This window comes from Hemiscyllium ocellatum, chromosome 10 (genome assembly GCF_020745735.1).
Source record: "Hemiscyllium ocellatum isolate sHemOce1 chromosome 10, sHemOce1.pat.X.cur, whole genome shotgun sequence".
NCBI lineage: Eukaryota > Metazoa > Chordata > Chondrichthyes > Orectolobiformes > Hemiscylliidae > Hemiscyllium > Hemiscyllium ocellatum.
In genome coordinates, this window is record NC_083410.1 from 4,758,213 (window position 1) to 4,783,087 (window position 24,875).

Below are 24,875 nucleotides of genomic sequence, written 5' to 3' on the forward strand. Positions count from 1 at the left end.
TCAAATCATTCCGGCCAGGCAGGGTGGGAGGAAAAGTCCAAACGTGCCCAACAAACAGGCGATGATAAATATCCAGAGAAAAATCCGGTCAATCACCATGGCAACATACTTCCAGTCTTCCTTTACCTAAAAGAGAAGAGGATGATAGGGATATGGAGGGAAGAGGGTAAAGGAGGGATGCAAAGGAATAGGAAGGGGAGGAGAGGGATAGGGAGTGGTGAAGAGAGATAGGAAGGGGAGGAGAGGGATAGGGAGGGGAGAGGATAAAGGAGGGGTAGAGAGGGATTGGGAGGGGTGAAGAGTGACAGGGAGTGGAGGAGAGGGATAGGGAGAGGTGGAGAGGATAGGGAGGAGAGGGATAGTGAGGGGAGGACAGGAATAGGACGAGGTGAAGAGGGATAAGGAGGGGAGGAGAGGATAGGGAGGGGAGAGGGTAAAGGAGGGGTGGAGAGGGATAGGCAGGGTGAAGAGGGATAGAGCAGGGAAGAGATGGATAGGGAGGGGACAGCGTTCGGGAGGAGAGAGGGTAGGGGAGGGAGGAGGTCAATGAGGGCGGGGGTAAATGAGGGGAGAAAAGGAATTGGAAGGAGAAGCAAGATAAAGTTAAACCAGTTTGAGACTATGCGGTGAGCAGAGATAAATCCAGCCTTCAGACCTGCTGTGGAACCAGCCCCTTCCAGAGTAAACTTCCCACCAGAGTTGTAGCTCTATTTCCATGCAGCCTGGCCCAGAGGGATCTCAGAGGGAAAACTGGCCTGAACCTGGGTCATTGCTTTGGGGCCGAACAACTCACCACTTCCCTGTTCAGCGAAGAGGAGTTCAGGTCAGGATGATTGGATAATTTGGAAAACCAAAATGAATTCCATGTAGAATGACCAATCCTCCAGGATAGCGTTGCATGGTCGAGAAACAGAAGATTAATTCTCAGATGATACTGCGATTACAACTAAAGGGAAAGTGGCAGTAACATCCTCCCACTTCACTCAGCAAAGGAGCAACCACAAAGAGAACACTCCCCTCCCGAACACAGCAAACACTTTTACAACTCGGTTCCATACTCCGAACAACTGTTAAGGTAAGAAAACTGACCCCAGGACACCAGGGTAGGCAAGACTCAGATTCTCCCTCTCTCCACTCAGTGTCGTGAAATCAAATAGCAATGAGCTTCCTTTACAGGAAAGAACCTCAGAACAGGAGCTGCCTAACTACAGCAACATGAACACAGAGTGTGGAACAGGCAATTATTAACTGAGATCCACCTGCTGTCATATTGCAGAGAGCAGTTCTTGTTCAGGTACTTGGTTAACCACTGCCCACGTGGGTGCTAGGGCAGTTGCTTGCTCCTCCTGCAGAATGTGGCAGGTGGGAGACATGGCACACGTCTCCGCTGGCTACATCTGCGGGAAGTGCACCCAACTCCAGCTCCTTGAAAACCTTGTTAGGGAATTGCAGCTGGAGCTGGATGAACTATGGATCATTTGGGAGGCTGAGGGGATAATTGAGAGGAGTTACCGGGAGTCGGTCACTCCTAACGCTCAGGACAAGGATAGATGGGTTACAGTTCGGGGGAGGAAAGGGGACAGACAGACAGTGCAGAGATCCCCTGTGGACATTCCCCTCAGCAATAAGTAGTTTTGGATACTGCTGGGGGCGGGGGGGATGACCTACCAGAGGAAAGCCATAGTAGTCAGTTCTCTGCACTGAGCCTGACACTGTGGCAAAGATGGGAAGGGGGCAAAATAGAAAATTACTCGTGGTAGGGGACTCGATAGTTAAGGGAATCGACAGGAAATTTTGTGGTCAGGATCGGGATTCCCGGAAGGTATGTTGCCTCCCTGGTGCCAAGGTCCGGGACGTCTCCGATCAGGTTTATAAGGTTCTAAAAGGGGAGGGCAAACAGCCAGAAATCGTGTTACATATTGGCACTAATGATCTAGCCAGGAAAAGGATTGAGGATATAAAAAGTGATTTCAGGGAGTTAGGATGGAAGCTGCAGAGCAGGACGAACAGAGTGGTGTTCTCTAGTTTACTACCGGTGCCACGAGATAGTGAGGCAAGGAACAGGGAGCAGGTGCAGCTTAACATGTGGCTGCACAGCTGGTGTAGGAGGGAGGGCTTCAGATATGTAGATAGTTGGGATGCCTTCTGGGGAAGGTGGGACCTGTACAAGAAGGATGGGTTGCATCTGAACTGGAAGGGGACCAATGTCCTGGGTGGAAGGTTTGCTCGAGTAGTTCGAGAGGGTTTAAACTAGTATGGCAGGGGGGTGGGAACCTGAGCTGTATACCGGAGGTGAGAGTTGATGCAGATGAGGCAATAGCAAGAGGTAGACCAGCCAGTGGGAAGGATTTTCCTGGGAAGGAACCAAGGGATCAGTTAAAGCGTGTTTGCTTTAACGCAAGGAGTATCAGGAATAAAAGTGATGAAGATTAGATTAGTTACAGTGTGGAAACAGGCCCTTCGGCCCAACAACTCCACACCGACCCGCTGAAGCGAAACCCACCCATAACCCTACATTTGCCCCTTACCTAACACTACGGGCAATTTAGCATGGCCAATTCACCTGACCTGCATCTTTGGACTGTGGGAGGAAACCAGAGCACCCAGAGGAAACCCACGCAGACGTGCCAACTCCATACAGTCAGTCGCCTAAGGCGGGTATTGAACCCAGGTCTCTAGTGCTGTGAGGCAGCAGTGCTAACCACTGTGCCACCGTGCCACCAATGAACTGAGAGCATGGATCAGTACCTGGTGCTAAGATGTTGTGGCCATAACAGAGGCATGGGTTTCTCAGGGGCAGGAATGGTTGCTGAATGTTTCAGGGTTTAGAATATTTAAAAAGAATAGGGAGGGGGGGAAAAAGAGGAGGGGGTATAGCACTACTAATCAGAGAGAGTATCACATCTACAGAAGCTTCCGTTGTCGAGGTAGATCTGCCTACCGAGTCAGTATGGGTGGAAGTTAGGAACAGCAAGGGAGCAGTCACCTCGTTAGGGGTTTACTACAGGCCCCTCGATAGCAGCAGGGAGATTGAAGAAAGCATAGGTCGGCAGATTTTGGAAAAGACGTAGTAGGGTTGTTGTAATGGGTGACTTTAACTTTCCCAATATTGATTGGAACCTCTATCAAGCAGAAGATTTGAATGGAGCTGTTTTTGTAAAGTGTGTTCAGTAGGGTTTTCTAACTCAGTACATTGACAGGCCGACGAGGGGAGAAGAGCTTGGAAACGAGCTGGAGCAGGTATCAGATATTGTGGTGGGAGAGCATTTTGGTGATAGTGACCACAACTGCCTTACATTCTACATAGCTATGGAGAAGGAGAGGATTTGGCAAAATGGGAGGATATTTAATTGGGGAAAAGGAAACTATGATGCGATTAGACATGAGTTAGGAAGCATGGATTGGGAGCAATTGTTCCATAGTAAAAGCACCATAGACATGTGGAGACTGTTTAAGGAGCAGTTGTTGCGAGTGATGCACAAATGTGTTCCTCTGAGACAGGCAAGAAGGGGTAAGATAAAGGAACCTTGGATGACGAGAGCGGTGGAGCTTCTCGTTAAAAGGAAGAAGGCAGCTTACGTAAGGCGGAGGATGCTAGGGTCAAGCTCAGCTCTAGAGGATTACAGGCAGACGAGGAAGGAGCTCAAAAATGGTCTAAGGAGAGCCAGGAGGGGGCACGAGAAAGGCTTGGCAGAAAGGATTAGGGAGAACACAAAGGCATTTTACACTTATGTGAGGAATAAGAGAATGGTCAAAGAAAGAGGGATAGCATAGGGAATTTGTGTGTGGAGTCTGAGGAGGTAGGGGAAGCCATAAATGAGTTTTTTACTTCTGCCTTTATGAATGAAACCTTTGAAGAGCAGGTGTGCATGCTGGAGTAGATAGAGACAGAGGAAGCTGATGTGCTGAAAGTTTTTGAGGAGAAAGTGAGGACAACAGATGCTGGAGATCAGAGCTGAAAATGTTTTGCTGTGCTTTTCCAGCAACACATTTTCAGTGCTGAAAATTTTGTCAAACATTAAGATTGACAAGTTGCCAGGCCCGGACCAGATTTGTCCTCGGCTGCTTTGGGAAGCGAGAAGTGCAATTGCTTCACCACTTGCGAAGATCTTTGCATCCTCGCTCTCCACTGGAGTCGTACCTGAGGACTGGAGAGAGGCAAATGTAATTCCTCTCTTCAAGAAGGGAAATAGGGAAATCCCCGGCAATTACAGACCAGTCAGTCTCACGTCTGTCATCTGCAAGGTGTTGGAAAGGATTCTGAGGGATAGGATTTATGACCATCTGGAAGAGCATGGCTTGGTTAAATACAGTCAACAAGGCTTTGTGAGGGGCAGGTCATGCCTCACAAACCTTATCGAGTTCTTTGAGGATGTGACTAGAAAAGTTGATGAGGGTCGAGCTGTGGATGTAGTGTATATGGACTTCAACAAGGCATTTGATAAGGTTCCCCATGATAGGCTCATTCAGAAGGTCAGGAGGAATGGGATACAGTGGAACTTAGCTGCCTGGATACAGAATTGGCTGGCCCACAGAAGACAGCAAGTGGTAGTAGAAGGAAAATATTCTGCCTGGAAGTCAGTGATGAGTGGTGTTCCACAGAACTCAGTCGTTGGGCCTCTACTGTTTGTAATTTTTATTAATGACTTGGATGAGGGGATTGAAGGATGGGTCAGCAAGTTTGCAGACAACACAAAGGTTGGAGGTGTCGTTGACAGTATAGAGGGCTGTTGTAGGCTGCAGCGGCTCATTGACAGGATGCAGAGATGGGCTGTGAGGTGGCAGATGAAGTTCAACCTGGATAAATGCGAGGTGTTGCATTTTGGAAGTTCGAATTTGAAAGCTGAGTATAGAATTAAGGATAGGATTCTTGACAGTGTGGAGGAACAGAAGGATCTTGGTGTGCAGGTACATAGATCCCTTAAAATAGCCACCCAAGTGTATAGGGTTGTTAAGAAAGCATATGGTGTTTTGGCTTTCATTAACAGGGATATTGAGTTTAAGAGTCATGAGATCTTGTTGCAACTCTATAAAACTTTGGTTAGACCGCACTTGGAATACTGCGTCCAGTTCTGGTCGCCCTAGTATAGGAAAGATGTGGAAGCTTTGGAGAGGGTTCAGAGAAGGTTTACCAGGATGCTATCTAGACTGGAGGGCTTATCTTATGAAGAGAGGTTGACTGAGCTTTTTTCATTGGAGAAAAGGAGGAGGAGAGGGGACGTAATTGAGGTGTACAAGATAATGGGAGGCATAGATAGAGTCGATAGTCAGAGATAATTTCCCAGGGCAGAAATGGCTAACACGAGGGGTCATAGTTTTAAGCCGGTTGGGAGGAAAGCGTAGAGGGATGTCAGAGGCGGATTCTTTACACAGAGAGTTATGAGAGCTTGGAATGCGTTGCCAGCAGCAGTTGTGGAAGCGAGGTCACTGGGGGCATTTAAGAGACTGCTGGACATGCATATGGTCACAGAAATTTGAGGGTGCATACATGAGGATCAATGGTCGGCACAACATTGTGGGCTGAAGGGCCTGTTCTGTGTTATACTGTTCTATGTTCTATGTCAGCTTCAATCTGTAAAACTAGTTTCTCACCTTGGTGTTGTGCTTTGTCAGATTTCTGCTTTTGGTTAACCATTTCCCAATGTAGTCTGTGGTCTGTGCAGGTACTTTCCTCTCTGTTTGTGATTTCTGTCAGGTTTCCCTTTCTGATTTAATCTTTGCACTGAAGTTAGCCAAGGCAGAGTGAGACAGTTGTCAGAAAAAGGAGGGAGTCAAGAATTTGCATAATAAATAGGAAGGTGGAGGTGGGGTAAGGTCACAACTGGCTTAGCCATGATCTGACTAATTGGTGGAGCAGGTTTGAAGGAGTGAATAGACAACTCTTGTAGCCTTACCCTTCAAGGTGCCTTGAGTTTGCCCATCCAACACCTTTAACATTCACTTCCTTCACAGTATCAGCAGTGTGTATGATCAACAAGATGCACTGCAGAAATTTATCAAGGACCCTTAGATAGCACCTGCCAAACCCACCACCATTTCCATCTGGAAGGACAAGAGCAGCAGATACATTGGAACACCAGTCCCTGCAAGTTCCCTCGAAGCTACTCACCATCCTAACTTGGAAGTATATCACCATTCCTTCAGTGTCGCTGGGTCAAATCTTGGAATTCCCTCCCTAAAGGCATAGAAGGTCAACCCATAGCACATGGACTGCAGAGGTTCAAGAAGGCAGCTCACCCCACCTTCTCAAGGGGCAACTAGGGATGGGGCAATAAATGCTGGTCCGGCCAGTGATGCCCAGATGCCAGGAATGAATATTTTCAAAATCTCACCAGATTGCATGTTGATAACATTTTAATTAATCTTGACTCATTACACAATACTGGGTCTAAAAATAGCATTATAAGCGAAAGTGAGGACTGCAGATGCTGGAGATCACAGTCAAGATTAGTGTGGTGCTGAAATAGCACAGCAGGTCATGGCAGCATCCGAGGAGCAGGAAAATTGACATTTTGGGTAAAAGCCCTGCATCATTCAAAAGCCCTGGGTGGCACGGTGACACAGTGGTTAGCACTGCTGCCTCACAGCACCTGAAACCCGGGTTCAATTCCCGACTCAGACGACTGTGTGTGGAGTTTGCACATTCTCACCGTGTCTGCGTGGGTTTCCTCCGGGTGCTCCTGTTTCCTCCCACAGTCCAAAGATGTGTAGGTCAGGTAAATTGGCCATGCTAAATTGCCCGTAGTGTTAGGTAAGGGGTATGGGTGGGTTGCGCTTCAGTGGGTCAGTGTGGACTTGTTGGGCCGAAGGGCCTGTTTCCACACTGTAAGTAATCTAATCTAATTCCTGCTCCTTGGATGCTGTCTGACTTGCTGTGCTGTTCCAGCACCACTCTAATCTTGACTAAAATACTTTTATGTCTGGTTGGCTCCACAACACATGGCTTTGTGAAACTGTCAGAAAAACATTCCATCCAGGCATTTAACAGAGAATGAAACATGGTTTCAAGTAGTTGTTTGCAGTATTTAAATTTGATCAATAAAAATCTGCTATTGACAGCTAGGCTCAGTTATGATGACCATGAAGCCATCATGTTTTCATTACGATACCATTTAATTGAAAAGAGTTCTTAGAAGGTTCATGTGGATGATCCCTGGTGTGGAGGGATTGTCTTATGAGCAAAGGCTGAACAGGATGGGATTTTACTCACCGGAGTTTAGAAGAATGAGAGGTGATCTTATTGAAACTTACCCAATTCTTAAGGAGCTTTTCAGGGTAAAAGGATGTTGCCCCTCATGGGAGAGTTTAAGACCAGAGGGCAGAGTGTCAGAATAAAGGGCCATCAACTTAAGACTGAGAGAAGGAGAAATTTTTTCTGTCAGAGGATTATAAGTCTTTGGAATTCATTGCCATAGAGAGCTGTGGGGGAATCTGCCCACAATGTGTATTTCAGGCTGAGACAGACATATTCTTGATCATTCAGGGAATCAAAGGTGATGGGGTAAAGGGGAGGAAGGTGGAGATGAGGAATGTAGGATCAGCTATGAACATATTTGCTGGCAGAGCAGTCTTGAGGGGCCAAATGGCCTGCTTCTGTTCGTATTCTTTGTTGTATTATTGTCTTTTAGGGAGAGAAATCTGCCATCCTTATCCTATCTGACCTACATGTGATTCCAGACCAACAGCAATGTGGTTGCTTCATGACTGGTCTCAAGAAAGCCACACAGCTGAAGGGCAATTAAGGATTATACCTATTCAATTGGCACTCCCCCACAGTTATTACATTGTCTTTGTCACAAGTTCCAATAATTCATTGTGTAATGCCATGTCCAACCAAGCCCAGCTGGGAGGCCTATAAACAACCATCACCAGCTTTTTCTGAACCTTGCTAGGCATGATCTCCACTCCTACTGTCTCAACACCATCACACTGTCACATTGTCATCCTTTATTCTCAGGTCTACCTCCCCTCCTTTACTCAGACCTCTCTTATATTAAAGTTGATATTTCTCTGCACCTTCTCTGTAGCTGTAGCACCAAATTCTGCGTTCTGTTCTATTACCCTGATGTACTTATGGAAGCATGGTTAGCATGCAAAACAATACTTTTCACTGTATCTCTGTACATATGACAATAATAAATCAAATTGAATCAAATCATTCTGTCTGCCTTTTAAAACTATGATTTTGTTGTGGAATGGGGCTTCTGTTTAGATTGTCACCATGTAACAGTTTGATTGAAACCCTTTTGTTCCTTTCTCTCTCACAGTGTTGCTACCAAGGCCAGTATTTGTTGCCCATCCCTAATTGCCCTTAAACCATGTGGCTTACTTGACCATTTCAAAGTCCACCACATTGCTTTGGGTCTGGAGTCACATGTAGGTCAGAAAATGTAGGTCAGCAGATTTCCTTCCCCAAGTGGCATTAATAATCCAGATGGGTTTTTTTTAATAACAATCAATGATAGTAACATGGTCCCCATCACTCAGTCTAGCTTTCAAGAGCAATTTTTGTAAAATCAAACCTAAATTCTGCCAAATACTTCTTGAACCCATGTCCCCAGATCAGTAGCCTAGGCCTCAGATGCATTGATCCCTTCACCTTTCCACTACACAACCATCTCCCTTTATATTGATCTGTCTTTGTGCCAAAGTGATGCAATGTGTTTTAATTTACAGTTCCCTGCAAGGACTTCACTCTCTGATGTACTATTTACTGCCAAACTCAATTACAATAATGAGGACAAAATGTACACCGAGGAATCTCCTGCCAAAGCGCTCCCATAAAAATAATTTACATTTTTACTGTTTCTCGTTTCCCATGAATTAGTGTGAAGTGAGATTTCGATCCAGGTCAAGTTAGGTAAACCTCCACACAGATAGTCTGTCCTCACAAAAATTATCTATTCTGTTGCTGCAGCCTTTATGTTTAGATTTTTAAATCTCCCTTCAGCAGAACACTCCATGCCTGTCAGTTTAAAGCATCTCCCTGCCCTGATGTTATTAGCTGATGTTATGTTTCTCAACTCTCACCCTTCCCCTGGACAGGGCATCTCTGGTTATCAGTGTTTGTACCTCAACCCTGTAACCCTTTCCTTTTCTGTTTAACTTTCCAAATCTCTCCCGATGAGAACACTGCCCTCTGTTACTGGGCAATGTTGGACTAACAAGGTAGATGAAGGAAGGATGTTCCCAATGGCGGGGGAGTCTGGAACCAGGGGTCATAGTTTAAGGATAAGATAAACCTTTCAGGACTGAGATGAGGAGAAATGTCTTTACCCAGAGAGTGGTGAGCTGGTGGAATTCACTGCCACTGAAAGTAGTTGAAGGCAAAACATTATGTGATTTCAGGAAGGAGGTGGATATAGCTCTTGTGGCTAAATGGTTGAAGGGATATGGGGGTGTGGGGGGGAGCGGTGGTGAGGGTGGATGATGGAGGATGGGATTAAGGCATTGAGCTTGATGGTCTCCCATGGTCATATCAAATGGTGGAGCATGCTCAAGAAGTCAAATGTCTACTCCACCTATCTTCTTTATTTCTATGTTTGTTTGACATTGTCTTGACAGCTCTCCTGTTTCTCTGTGAAATGACTCTGTTTGATATCTGAGTACAGGGTTAATCTGGAATCTATCCAATGGTGCTGATGAGACATCCAGTTTTCCATTCTCCCCTCAGCTTTATCTAATCCAAACCTAAGCCTCCTTCATTGAGTGGAGCCCATTCTCCACCAACATCTCCCGTAATATCTCTGCACGACTCACCTCCCCCTCGCAATATACCCCATTGTGGACATCAGTCTTTCAGACATGGACACCTCCCCCAAATCTGACTCACACCCTCCTGCTTTAACAACCCCCACCCCCACCCCCACCTCTATCATATTCCCACCCCACCCTCCACAACTGCTACTCCTGAGGCTAAGGTTTTGTTGACGCTATGCCCCACCCCATTCCCACCCCTGACCTCCGGCTGACCCTGGGAATTCACTATTGACATGCCCATCATTCAGAATTTCCAGAATTGGGAGCTTTGGCTTCTCCAAAGTAGGAGAGGCCTGTCAGCCAATCAGAGAGTCAGCTGCTGTTCTGCCTCAGCAGCACCACCAGCACTGGTGACCAGTTCTGGGACTGCAGCCATAACAGAGGTGGTTCCGAATAACAAACTGCAACAAAAGTGGGGTGGGCAACAATCCCAAAAAAACCTCAAGGTTTGGAGGGTATTTCCTCTTGAGGGGCAGATCTTACTGCTGGAGGAGATGTTGGTTGAGCACAGTGTGCCTGATCTCTAAGACTGTCATGTTTGTATTGGGAGATCTCCCCACCCAGAAAAGTCTCCATTAGGCAGTAGAGGTGGGAAAGTCCCAGTCACAGCAACTTGAAACACTACCATCCCAGTGTGCCTGTCCCTGAGGTAGGGTGTAAGAATCTGGCCACAGAACCCTCCCCAGCAGTCCCTCCCCCGACTGGATGGGACCCCCCCTCCCCAAACACTATTGACAACACTTACTGAAAAGTCGGCATCCTCAGCTCGGAGATGGTTGGCGATGTAATGCACTCCTTCCAGTGCCCTGATGATACTGGGTGATAGTGGCAGACTGGCTCTTGTCTGAGTGATGTTACTAGCCCAGGCTCGGCGGCTGCCATTGACCATCTCCCCCGTGGATCTGCTGGGCTCGAGGCGACACGGGTAGCCAAGAGCACAAGGACTCACCAGCCTGGGTTGGCAGGGGGGCAGGCCAAACCGGAGCTCCTCACCCCCTGAGGAAGGGCAGCATTTGGACGGCGCAAGCTTCAACTCCAGAGGACTGAAGTGGTTGGTGAACGTCTCAGCTTTGGGTCTCGGTCTCTTCATGAACAGCCAGCGAGGGATGAAATCCAGGAAGACCTTCTTCACCCATCTGGGCATCTTGTGGGTGTTGGGCGAGCGGTGGTGGATGTTGAGGACAAAGACAGTGATAACAATGGAGAGGGTGACAAAAATCATGGTGAAGAGCAGGTATTCCCCGATTAAAGGGATGACCAACGAGGTCGAGGGGATGATTTCTGTAATAAGCAGCAGGAAGACAGTCAGGGACAGCAATACTGAGATACAAAGAGTAATCTTCTCTCCACAGGCTGATGGTAAATGGAAGACCAAAACGGTTAAACAGGAGATGAGTAAACAAGGAATGATGAGGTTAATGGTGTAGAAGAGAGGGAGCCTCCTGATAATGAAGGAGTACGTGATATCAACGTACACCTCAAAGCAACAGTCATACTTCTTGCTGTTATAAACCCCCACTGTGTTGACTATCGCCCACTCGCCACTTTCCCAGTAGTCCTTAAGGTCCACATGCCTGCCCATGCTCCTCAGATCGATCTTGGACTTGTCATGCGTCCAGGAGCCAAACTTCATTTTGCAATTCTGCTGGTCGAAAGGAAAGAAGGTAACGTCAATGCTGCAGGAGCTCTTGTAGATAGCAGGGGGCACCCACTGTACCTGGCCTGTCGAGAAGAGGTGAGCCTTCGTCATGTGTGTCACTGCAAACTCACCATCTGCACTGCAACAAACAAACAGGGCATGTTTACAGAGCCATTAGGCCCAGGGTTAAAATATTCCACAAGGCAAAGCTCATCCAGCAAATCAATCAGAGGACCATAACAACAGGAGTAGGCCATTCAGCCCCTCAAGCCTGTTCATGGCTGATCCAACATCTCTCACATCCATTTTCCTGCCCTTTCCCTATAACTCATGACTCCTCAACTGATCAATGATCTATCTGTCTCAGCCTTAAATATACCCAAGGACCCTGCCCCTGCCTCTCTGTTGTAAGGAGCTCCAAAGACTCACAACCCTCTGAGAGAAGATATTCTTCCTTGTCTCAGTCTTAAATTGGTGCCCCTTTATATTGAGACTATCCCTTGGTTCTAGACTGTCCCATGAGGGTAAACATCCTCTCAGCATTCACCCTGCCAAGCCCCTTAATTATCCTCTATATTTCAACAGGTTGCCTCTCATTCCTCTAAACTCCAGTGAGTCAAGTCCCAAACTGTTTGGCCTTTGGTCGTAAGACATTCCCTCCAAACCAGGCATTATCCAAGTCAACCTTCTCAGAACTTCTTTCATTGAAATTATATCTTCCCTTAAATTAGGGGATGGAAACTGCTGATAGTACTCCAGCTGTGGTCTCCCCTGCCCCTTGCACAGTTGCTGTAAGACTTCCCTACGCTTATCCGCCACCCATCTTGAAATAAGGGCCAACATTCCATTCCCCTTCCTGCTTACCTGCTGTCCCCATAGGCTAGCTTTCTGTGTTTCATTCACAAGTTCTCATAAATCCATTTGTGTTGCAGTTTTCTGCAGTTTCTGTCTATTGAATCCTTGCTCAATTTAATCTAACCATCTCCCCTGAAGGTGCGATCCTTGCAGCTTATGTAATCAATTTCAATTTAATGAGCAGCTACATTTGCACTGATTAAAAGGCTGGCAATCTGGAAGGTCTCCTCTCTCTGAGAACAGTGCTGGGTCGATACGTTTAACATTCTGAAACTAGTTTGCAGCTGCCAGATTTTCAGAACTCCCCTATTGGAACCAATCTTGGCACACCAGCAAATATACATTCACTAGCTAAGTATGTCGATTAAAATCAAAGGAAATCTTTCTATCTGTCAAACAAGCGTGAAATCTCTTCAGACATTTATTCCACAAATCATCAGGGAATAAGTTCTTGTCAGTTCTTGTTAATTCATTCACAGGCAGTGAGCTCTGCAGGCATTTATCACCCAGACCCAGTGGACCTCAGCGGGTTTATCATTTCAGAGGGCCATCTGCCAGTTAGAGTGACTGAGGATGACTGACTCCTCCCTGAAGAGCATGCCTGAACTCCTTGGGGATTTATGACCATCTGACAGCTTTCTGGTCACATCTACTGAGACCAGCTTCACACATCCTGAATTTTCCATGTTTGGATGTGAACACTCTGGCTCAGGATTATGAAGGTGGACCCCAAGGTCAACAATCCCATGTCAGAGTTTAGCCAACTCCCTGACGGCTGGCTCTGAGTGGATTATGATGAAGTGGATTGGGATGGCACCATGGCTCAGTGGTTAGCACTGCTGCCTCCCAGCACCAGGGACCCGGGCTCAATTCCATCTTCGGACGATTGTCTGTTTGGAGTTTGCACGTTCTCCCCAATTGTGTTTCCTCCAGGTGCTTCAGTTTTCTCCTACAATCCAGTGATGTATGGATTAGGTGGATTGGCCATGCTAAATTGCCCATAATGTCCAGGATGTAAATTAGTTGGATTAGCCATGGGCCATGCAGAGTTACAGAGATAATGCTCTTGAGAGGGTTGATGGGGACTCGATGCTTCAAACGGCCTGCATCCTGGGGGCATTCTATGAAGCAGAAACTATAGCAGTTACTTACAAGTAACTGCATTCTCCAAGGACTGAAAGTTGAACCACAGGCAAACCTACAACTCAGTAAATTGTTATATTATTAATCTGGTACAGATTTGACCAGTTGACTGGCATACAGAAAGATGACAATACTGCAGCTGCATAGCTTACCAGTTTCTCACTCCCTCTCTCTCTCTCTCTCTCTCTCTCTCTCTCTCTCTAATGGAATAACCCCATGGCTGTGCTATATCAAGAATCCTTGTCCACTCTGGTGATGAATTACCATGGGTGACAATGACAGATATGGTGAACTTTACCTGACCGGGGGCGCACACACACATTCCAAGAGGAGTTCTGGATTGTTTCTGGATGAGACATGTGGTATAATGCAGAAGATCCACCATAACCTCACTGACAAGCAGAGGAAGGTCAATAGGTTAAATGGCCTCTTGCTGTTTCTAATGGATGAATTTTTTGTACACTCTTCAACACAAAGGCAAAGGGGAAATCCCTTTACTGCTAGTTATAGAGTCAGATAATCGTAGAGATGTACAGCATGGAAACAGACCCTTCAGTCCAACTCATCCATGCCAACCAGATATCCCAACCCAATCTATTCCCACCTGCCAGCACCTGACCCATATCTCATCAAACCCTTCCTATTCATATACCCATCCAGATGCCTTTTAAATGTTACACTTTTTTCTAGCCTCCACTACTTCCTCTGGCAACTCATTCCATACCTGTACCACCTTCTGTATGAAAAAGTTGCCCCTTAGTTCTCTTTTATATCTTTCCCCTCTCATCCTAAACCTATGCCCTCTAGTTCTGGACAACCCCCTCCACACACCTCCCCAACCACCTCCTTCCCCCCCCCCCCCCCCCCCCCCCCAACCACGGCCACTCCAGAGAAAAGACTTTGTCTATTTACCCCATCCATGCCCCTCATGATTTTATAAACCTCTATAAGGTCATGTCTCAGCCTCTGACACTCCAGGGAAAACAGCCCCAGCCTGTTTAGCCTCTCCCCTGTAGCTCAGATCCTCCAACCCTGGCAACGTCCTTGTAAAGCTTTTCTGAACCCTTTCAGGTTTCGCAATATTTTTCCAATAGGAAGACCAGAATTGGACATAATATTCCAAGAGTGGCCTAACCAATTTTTCTGTACAGCCACAAAATGATCTCCCAATTCTTGTACTCAATACTCTGACCAATAAAGGAAAGCATACCAAACGCCTTCTTCACTATCCTATCTACCCATGACTCTACTTTCAAGGAGCTACGAACCTGCACTCCAAGGTCTCTTTGTTCAGCAACACTCCCTAGGACCTTACCATTAAGTGTATAAGTCCTGCTAAGATTTGCCTTCCCAAAATGCAGCACCTCATATTTATCTAAACTAAACTCCATCTGCCACTCCTCAGCCCATTGGCTCATCTAATCAAAATCCCATTGTAATCCGAGGTAATCTTCTTTGCGTGCACATAAAGGCCTAAAACTGGAAAGTCTTTATTTATTTGATTTAAATAATCTGAGATAGTAGAACAGAAGAGGTACATTCAGCCTATTAAGTTCATGCCAACTCTCCACAGAGCAATATCGTCAGTGTCCTTTCCCCACCCCCCAGATTAAATCCCTATTGCACATTTGATTTCTTTCAAGTGTCCATTAAAATTCCTTTGAACAAGATTGATCATTTCCGTTTCCAGCACCTTGCTGGGCAGCAAGAATCCAACTCATTCCCACTAACTAGGTCACATGTGAAAGTTTTCCTCATATTCACCCCCTCCACCTCCTGCAGCCCTTACCCCAGACTTTAAAGCTGTGCCTCCCCTCCCCTTATCCTTGTCTCATCAGTCAAGGGAAAAGTTTCCCTCATCTGTCTTATCCAATCCTATTATAATCTCATCCACCTCGGTCCTATCTCCTCTCGAAGTCCTTTACATCATGTGGAACTATCCCAGCTCCCTAAACGACCACTACTCTCATTAATCTTGCTCTCATCCTTGCTAAAATGACCATAACCGAATAAACTTCTGCCTGGTAAAGCCTTGTAAGGGTTCAACTGCTTCCCTGCTTTTATATTCATTGCCTTTATTTATAAACCCCAAGATCCCATATCCCTTGCTAACCACTCTCTCAATATGTACAACTGCCTACTAAGACTGATGCACACACAACACCAGGATCTCTGTCCCTACACATTCTTTCGGATTCAATTGTTTAAGTCCCCTTTTCCTTCTGTATTAATCCCAGAGGAATTTCGCCCAAGGAGACTTTAAAACTCACTTGTTGTAAAGAACAATGTCAGGAATCCAGATCATTTCAGAGGGGACACGGATTGAAGTTACATTGTCAAACTCTGCAGGATCCCATGTGAGTTTATAATCATACCATTCCTAGAAAAGAAACACAGGTAATCAGGAGGAGTACAGGGCTTTTTGTGAGGAGCTGGCACAGTGTCTGACAAAATCTGAAGGAACAAGATCAGTAAAAGCAGAGGGGAAGCTACAGTCAGCCATTGTGAACCCAACCCAGTGAGATCAATTTTACAGAATACATTTTTATGTTTTTATTCATTCAGAGGATGTGGGTGTCGCTGGCCAAGCCAACATTTATTGCCCATCCCTAGTTGCCCCTTGGTGGGGGTGAGCTGCCTTCTTGAACCACTGCAGTCCATATGGGTTGACCCACAATGCCCTTAGGGAGGGAATTCCAGGATTTTGACCGAGTGACACTGAAGGAACAGTGATATATTTCCAAGTCAAGATGGGGAGCAGCTTAGAGGGGAATTTGAAGATGCCTCATCCTCTAGATGGAAGTGGTCGTGGGTTTGGAAGGTGCTATCTAAGGAGCCTTGGTGAATTTCTACAGTGCATCTTGCAGATGCTACCCACTGCTGCTACTGAGTGTCGATGGTGGAGGGAGTGGATGTCTGTGCATGTAGTGCCAAGGAAGTGGTTGCTTTGTCCTGGATGGTGTTAATCTTCTTTACTGTTGTTGCAGCAGCCCCCATCAGGCAAGTGGGGAGTTCTGGATTTGTGCCTTGTAGATGGTGGACAGGCTTTGGGAAGTCAGGAGATCAGCTACTTGCTGCAGGATTCCCAGCCTCTGACATGCTCTTGCAGCCATTGTGTTTATGTGGCAAGTCCAGTCAAATTTCAGATCAGTGGTAACCTCAAGGATGTTGAAACAAAATGGCATGTCGATAGCTCTGACAAAGGATTAAAATAGAATTAGGTTTAGAGGGATCACATCAATGTTTTCTTTTCACCCATGGGACTGGGTATTACTGGCTAGCCAATTTTTTTTAGATTAGACTTACAGTGTGGAAACAGGCCCTTCGGCCCAACAAGTCCACACCGACCCGCCACCCACCCATACATTTACCCCTTACCTAACACTACGGGCAATTTAGCATGGCCAATTCACCTGACCCGCACATCTTTGAACTGTGGGAGGAAACCAGAGCACCCTGAGGAAACCCAAGCAGACACGGGGAGAACGTGCAAACTCCACACAGTCAGTCGCCTGAGTCGGGAATTGAACCCGGGTCTCAGGCGCTGTGAGGCAGCAGTGCTAACCACTGTGCCACCGTGCCGCCCACCCCTAGCTGCCCTTAAACTGAGTGGCTTGCAGAGGACAGTTGAGAGTCAGCCACATAGCTGTGGCCCTGGAGTCACATGTAGACCAAACCAGGTGAGGAGGAAAATTTTCTTCCCTCAAGGTCATTAGTAAACTAAATGGGCTTTTCCCAATAATCGACAATGGTTTCGTGTTCATCAGAAGTTTCATAATTCCAGATTTTGTTTTAAACTTGAATTCAAATTTCACCATTTGTCATGTCAGGATTTAAACCAAGGTCCGTAGAACATTAGCTGAGTTTCTGGTTTAATACTTTGGCGATAATACCATTAGGGCATCACCTCCCCAAAGTCACAGGTTCAGTTCCTCCCGACTGACACTCAGTGTAAGGCTGTGACACATTAATCTGCAAGACCCACGCCAACAAATTCATCCAAACCCAAACCTCACCACCTGCATGTTCATCAAGCATCAATCCTGACTAGCAGTTCTACAAAGTTTACACCGCAGATCCATGAGGATCCATGCTATATACCTATAGGTCCATCAGCTTGCCAATTCACCCAAACAGGTCCACCAGATCTCCAGTCAACCCAAACAGACCCATCAGATCCCAAATTCACTCAAATAAATCCACCAGACCTCCAATCCACGCAAACAGGTCCATCAGATCTCTGGTCTAAAGGGACAGAGATGAATGCCCAGTCTACACTAGGATCCTGAAATCCCGGAAGCCTAGTGGCCGACTAGGAAGGGAGCAGTTCGAAGCTCAGTGTCTCAGAGCAGGGCCTTGGAAATCACTTGGGAGCTCATAATCACTGGGTCCTAGCAGCCTCTGCCTAAAGGCCATGGATCTGTCAAGACAGCTTGTGAAGAATGTCCCCAATGAGGGGATCACAGCAATATAGAGATCACAGGGGTAGGGGATTTTCCCTTTCAAAAACACGTACCTGCTTGAGCCAAACATTAGTTGTCATCATCTGGTTTTTCTCATCCTATTTCAAGAAAAGGAAGGGAAAAGATAACAACTAATCACTACTTTATAACCAATATAACAATAAGGCAGTGGCATGGATCAATAATATTACAACAGAAACTTCTCTGCATTGCGTTGGTGAGTAAATTCAAGCCCATTCATTCGACTACTGCCCTGTTGTGTTCATTTATTCAAAGGATGTGGCATCGCTGGCTAGGCCAGCATTTATTGCTCATCCCTAATTTCCCAGAGGGCAAGTAAGGGTCAACCACATTGCTTGTGGGTCTGGAGTCACATGTAGGTCAGACCAGGTAAGGATAGCAGTTTCAATCTCTGAAGTCCATTAGTGTCTCAGATGGGTTTTCCAACAAACAATTCATGGTGATAATTAGACTCATAATTCCAGATTTTTATTGAATTCAAGTTCTGCAGCTAATGTGGCAGGATTCAAACCTGGGTCCCCAGAAGATTACCTGGGTCTCTGGATTAACAGTCCAATGATAATATGACTAGGCTATCACCTCCCCTGTTTCAGGGGATATGAAGTAATTTTTGAACAGTTGCCTTTCTACAACTAACCACAAATAGGACATAAATATGTATTTCTGTAGCACCTCTTGCCATGTTATGATGTCCCAGAAGTACTTCAGAGCCAATGAATTGCTTTCAAAAAGCAATTGCCAGTGTAAGTGTGGGAAATGTGGGAGCCAATTTGCAAACAGGAAGTTCCCACAAAACAACAGCGTGGCAATGAGCTGCCTTTGCAGATACTGATTGAGGGGTAAATATTGCGCAGCACCTTAGGAAGAAAGCCCCTGTGATTCTCAGAAACAGTGTCATGGGATCGTCTTCACCCACACGAGAGGGCAGCAGTGTGAGTGCAAATCTGAAAATGTGTATGGGCTGAATGAAGGGACGATAGGGAGACTGGGTGCTGCCCGTCCCTCTCAGGTGAGAGTGAACATTTTCTGCTCTAATAATTTGTATCTAAGGGAGATATTTCTTTAATCTGTATTTGGTCTAATGGGCAATCAACCAATGCAATCATTCCAGTTCTCATTAGGATGTTCTGCAGCTGGAATGTCTGCGGCCTGTGCGGTCTGTACTAGTCTCTGGCAGATCACTGAAGCATAAGGAGAAACCTAATGGATTTCAGTGTGCTGATTGAGCACAGAGCAGCCTTCTCTGGACTGCACAGACTCCTTTCTCCCTCCCTCATCCAAGTAATTTCCCTTCTGATAACAGACAAAATAATGGTCAGTTTAGAACCAACAAAAACTGACATTTATATAGCAATGTGAATATAATGAAACACCACCAGCTCCTTCCCAAGATGTTTATAAAAGAAAATACCTCACTGAGCCACAAAGAAACATTAGGAGAGACCACCAGAAGATTGGCTAAGGGGATAGTTTTTAACGAGAGGGTTATAGGAGGGAGGTGAGGTAGAGATATGAATTGTATTTCAGAATTCAGGATCCTGGCAGCTGAGGGTGGCGGATTTCAAATCAGGGATCGACAAGAGGCTAAAACCAGAGGGATACTGAGATCTCAGTGGCTTGTGGGGCTGGAGGAGATGACAGCAATTGACTGGGATTTGGGAAACAGGAGGGATAATTTTTAAGATGAAGATATTGCTTTGTAAGATCCAACTCATTGTTCAAGTTCAGACAGTCAGAGATGGCAGACTATTTAACCATGGAGGTCTCACAGTGAAGTCCAGTCTGATAAAAATGGGAGGGGGAGGTTTGTGTGAAGTCAGAACCAAGTCTTGTCCCTTATCTCAGGACCAAAGCCCTGGCCACGTTACTGCGAAAAGAGTGGCTCTGAAAGTCAGCTCCAAATGGAAATCGTAGTGCACAGGCCACAGTATGGAGGGATCTCACTTCCTCTCAGAAGCACAGAGAACAGCAAACTGCTTAATTTTGTGACAAGGCCAAAGAGATGGTCATATCAACGAAAGGTACAGTTCTCAATATTGTGCAAGAGCAGAGAGACCTGGGAATGCATCTACACAGCTCATTGAAAGTGACAGGGCAGTTTGAGAAAATGATTAATATAACACATAAGACCTTGGGATTTATTCATAAGAAGTAAAATAGCAAAGAAGCTATGATAAACTTGTGTATAAAACTTTGATTCAATACAGTGCTCTGTTCTGGACATCGCATTTCAGGAAGGATGTGAAAACCTTAGAAAGGCTGCAGTAAGAATTCACAGGAATGTTTACTTTATTCGTTCATGGGACATGAGTGTCACTGGCTAGGTCACTGACAGGTTACTACCTGTCTCTAGTTGCCCCTTGAAAATGTGGGGGTGAGCTGCCTTCTTGAACCACTGCAGTCCATATTGCTGTAGGTAGACCCACAATGCCTTTAGGAATTCCAGGAGTTTGACCCAGTAGCATAATATTTCTAAGTCAAGATGGTGAGAGTTTGTAGGGGAACTCGTTTCTGCTACCCTTATCCTTCTGGATGGAAGTGATTGTGAGTTTGGAAGGTGCTATCTCAGGAGCTTTGATGCATCTTCTCATGATCTCTGCCGTGTATCTTGTATTTAGTACACACTGCTGTGACTGTACCTTGGTGGTGAAGGGCTTCCCATTGTGCTATAACCAGTTATACATCCATGAAAGTGTATCTACACAGCTCAGTATTTCCCAATGCTGTGGCATTAGTACACAGAGCTAGTCACTGGAGTGTGTTTAATGTAATCCTAGTAATTGTGAGAACAGCAGACTGAATGAGAAGGCTCTCAATCCCTACAACACAGATAACAAGACACAAAGTGATGATAAATCATTCAACAGACAGCCCATTAAACTTTAATGTCCAACATACTAAATCTTTAATCTATTTGTTTATTATGTAGTTCCTCCATCTTCATCCTCACAGAGTAAAAACACCCATGCCTGATATTGATTTGACATCTGTTCTCCCCAAGTCTCTTCATCCCCTCAGCCAACAGCAGACCCTCATTCAGAACCTAGCTCAGCTCCTGCTCCAGCCCCAGTCAACATTACCTGGAAGCAACCAGCATTCACACATGGGTCACTGAAATCAATCCTGGTTTTGTCCCTTCCTCCAGTCCCTTTCCTGCTGTACACTGTGGGGAAGAGAAGTGGGGGGGTGGGGGGGGAGGGGGGGGGAGTGGAAGAAGCTCATTCAATCCTGCACAGAAAGCATAGCCTGTGTGAGTGCACATAACAACAATGACTAGTATTTCACTGTGAAGTGCACTGGGGTGTCTGAGAGTGTATCAAAAGCAACTTAATATTGCCTGAACATTTTGTTATTTTGCTTGGTGAGTATAAACACAGTATCACCGCAGCACAAATTCCCAGCAGTGATTGTGAGCACCACTGATTGTGAACACCAGTGATTGTGAACTGCAGTGATTGTGAACACCACTGATTATGAACTGCAGTGATTGTGAACACCACTGATTGTGAACAAGATGATTAGGGGTTTAGATAGGGTTGACAGTGAGAACCTTTTTCCGTTAATGGAGTCAGCTGTTACTAGGGGACACAGCTTTAAATTAAGGGGAGGTAGGTATAGGACAAATGTTAGGGGTAGATTCTTTACTCAGTGGGTTGTGAGTTCATGGAATGCCCTGCCAGTAGCAGTGGTGGACTCTCCCTCTTTATGGTCATTTAAGCGGGCATTGGATAAGCATATGGAGGTTATTGGGCTAGTGTAGGTTAGGTAGGCTTTGGTCGACGCAACATCGAGGGCCGAAGGGCCTGTACTGCGCTGTATTTTTCTATGTTTCTAACAGTGATTGTGAACATCAGTGATTGTGAAATGCAATGATTGTGAACACCACTGATTGTGAACTGCAATCATTGTGAAAATCAGTGATTGTGAACTGTAGTGATTGGGAACATCGGTGATTCTGATTATAAGAAGTAGGAATAGGAGTTGGCCATTCAGCCCAGCAAGACTACTCAACCATTTGATCAGGTCATGGCTGATCAGATAATGCTCAACTCCACTCTTCTGCTTTATCCCCAGAATCCTTGATTACCTTCCCGATTAAAAATCTATCTCAGCCTTGAAAATCCAGCCTTGACAATCCTCTGCACTTCTGAGGGAAAAGGTTCTCCCCATCTGGCTTAATTAAGTGACTCTTTATCCTGAGAGGATGTGCTCTGGTCTTAGACTCTCCCATGGGGGGAAACTACTTTCCATTTTACCATCAAACTCCCTAAGAACTCCATCTGTTTCAAAAAGGTCACCTTTCATTCCTCTGAACTCCAATGAGTTCAGGCCCAACCTACTCAACCTCTCCTCATAAGAAAATCCCTTGCTATCCAGAATCAATCTGATGAACCTTCTCTGGACTGCCTCCAATGCCAGTGCATCTTTCCTTCCATAATGTGATCAAAGCTATTCACAGTATTTTAAGTATGCCTAACTATCATCTTGTATAGTTTCAACAAAATATTCCTACTTTTATTTATCATTCCCCTTGGAAGAAAGGCTAATACCCCATTTGCCTTCCTTATTACCTGCTGAAGCTGAATGCTTTTTTTTGTGATTCATGCACAAGGATTCTCAAACCCCTCTGTGCTGTATCTTCCTCCTTTTAATTAATAATCAGCTTCTCCATTCTGCCTGCTAAAGTGAATAACCTCATATTTTCGCATAACATCAGTGGTTGTGAGCAGCAGTGATTGTGAACAGAGGTCGTTGTGAATTGGAATGATTGTGAACAGAGATGATTGTGAACAGAAGTGATTGTGAGCAGTGATGATTGTGAACAATAATAGTTGTGAACAGCAGTGAATGTGAGCTAATCAAAGTGATATCTCACCACGTCAATAAGTTGTGCGATGGAAAGGCCAAAGTTGACAATGACAGCATCTGAAGCATTGGTGACAGGTCTGGACCACCGATTGTAACCAGTGAAGAGATGTTTGAAGAGTCTCTCCTCAGCCTGAGAATGAGTCTTCTCCTGGCAATGGACTAAAGATAAGAAAGAGGAAGGGGGTGAGGGAGAGGGGGAGGGAGAGGGAACAGGAAAGGGAGAGAAGGAGAGTGGGAGAAAAAGAGGGAGAGGGAGAGGAAGAGGGAGAGGGAGAGATACAGAGGGAGAGGGTGGGGGAATGGAGCAAGAGAGGGATGAGAGAGAGAGAAGGAGAAATTGTGAGTCTTGATGAAACCCATTGTAATGGATTAAACATATTGTTAACCCATTTGACCAGCATCCACCAATCACCTTAAACATTAACTCCCTCCTCACACTATCACACCTTCCAAACCCATGACCACTTCCATCTAGAAGAACAAGGGCAGCAGAGACATCCTGCCTTGAAAATATATTGCTGTTCCTTCAATGTCACTGGGTCAAAATCCTGGAATTCCACCCCTTAGGGCATTGTGGGTCTACCTACTGGACATGGACTGCAGCAGATCAGAAAGCACTATTTTCTCAAGGGTAACTAGGGATGGGCAATAAATAATAGCTTTCTATGCAATGCTCACATCCAGTGAACAAATGGAAACATGGGTAATGAATATCAATGGGATTATTGCAGTGTCAGTGGCTGAGGTGATGGAATCTAAATGTTTGATGCACCTCAATGAATGGTCTATGCTGTGGTCAGCTTGTATTAAAATCTCACAATCCCTCAAAATAAAACTTCTCATTCATTGAGGTCATTACTATTTTACTGTTACTTTCTGTCTGATACACCAATCAGGAGCTACATGCATGCTGTCTTGTGTGGTACATAATGTAGGAACCTCAGTGATGACCTGTGCTAACCCTAATGATGATCTGTCATCTATGACTTGAAACCAAACTTAACCATAAGAACTCTGAATGTCATTTCTACAAAGCCCTGACTGCCCAAGCTGCAGTGAAACTTGCTGGGCACTTAGTGGTGATCAACCAAAATCAGAAAAGGAAACTCTCAGAAACAGAAACAGGAGTTGCTGGAGAAACGCAGCAAGTCTGACATTACCTATGGGAAGAAAGCATTGTTAATGTTTTGGGTCCATTGACCCTTCTTCAGAACTGATGTAGATAGGAAAAGGTTGGTATATATGCTGAAGGTGGGGTGGGAGGTAAGGAAATGATGAAATGGAGCTCAGAGAGAGATAACAGCAGATGGGCAGGCAAGGAACTAGAAAATGGTGCGTCTGGGAGAGTCAAAAGCCATGGGTGAAACTGCGTTAGCTGTGATGGCTGCCCATAGCCCACATGAAGACAGGAGGGTGGGTAAACGACTTGGAAGGAGGTGCCCAGGCCCTCAAATTGCTAAACCTTATATTGAGTCCTGAAGGCTGTCAAGTTCCCAAGAAAGCCCCTTTTCCCCTCTCTGTATGACCCACAATGGGACACAATGGGCCCAAAGGCCTTTCTTTTGTGCAGCACTGTCTGTCTAATTCTATAAATGGAACTGAAATCCTGTGAGGAGGTCCTCCATGGAATGAGAGGATCAGCAAGCAAGCACGAACATCCAAATTGCAAAAAGTCAACTTACTGCATCTGCACAGGAAGAGGGAACAGAGGAGGAGCAGACTGCAGCCTCCTGGCACACTTCCTGCCGAGAGTAAAAGAGTAAACATCTCCGTGTTCCTGATACTCCACTTTTAAACAAGAGGCAACAAGATTTCCGTTGTCCCACCAACAATTCATTCGAGTGAAATTGCACAGCTTGGCTCAGGGGCTGGATTGCCTCTGAGATTCCCTCATAGCGCTGTCCGCGGTGCTGAAACTAGCTCTGTGCATCCGCTGAGGAAGTGTCAGAGAGCCAGAGTTACTGAACGTGTCCTGTCAGAGAGAGAAAAAATGAGAAACATCCACATTAATATTTCAACTTGGAGAAGTGCACTTTACTGTAATAAAACAGAGTGCTCATCGTCTAAATCTTCTTCAATCAAGTAAAGTGATAGAAACAGAGATGAGGCCAAACTCTGTGACCCTT

The 24,875-nt window shown here is 45.7% G+C and overlaps 1 protein-coding gene across 1 annotated transcript; it reads right to left on the reverse strand.

Moving 5' to 3' along the window:
- chrna2b (cholinergic receptor, nicotinic, alpha 2b (neuronal)) lies at positions 1-24,516 on the reverse strand. Its single transcript, XM_060830696.1, has 6 exons — positions 24,432-24,516; positions 22,757-22,908; positions 17,913-17,957; positions 15,667-15,776; positions 10,505-11,537; positions 1-126 (listed from the first exon to the last, which is right to left on the reverse strand). Exons 1-6 carry the CDS (start codon positions 24,514-24,516, stop codon positions 1-3), a joined length of 1,551 nt encoding a protein of 516 aa, XP_060686679.1.
- Between the last annotated feature and the right edge of the window lie 359 nt (positions 24,517-24,875).

What these genes read in the sequence shown, in the direction of transcription:
- chrna2b (XM_060830696.1), bottom strand. Translation starts at nt 24,516, where the DNA reads ATGTTTACTCTTTTACTCTCGGCAGGAAGTGTGCCAGGAGGCTGCAGT. An exon ending in CTAATGTTTGGCTCAAGCAG is followed by an intron (nt 15,777 to 17,912) that starts GTACGTGTTTTT and finishes TTTCTTTTCTAG; the next exon opens with GAATGGTATGATTATAAACT. An exon ending in GACATTGTTCTTTACAACAA is followed by an intron (nt 11,538 to 15,666) that starts GTGAGTTTTAAA and finishes TGTTTGTTGCAG; the next exon opens with TGCAGATGGTGAGTTTGCAG.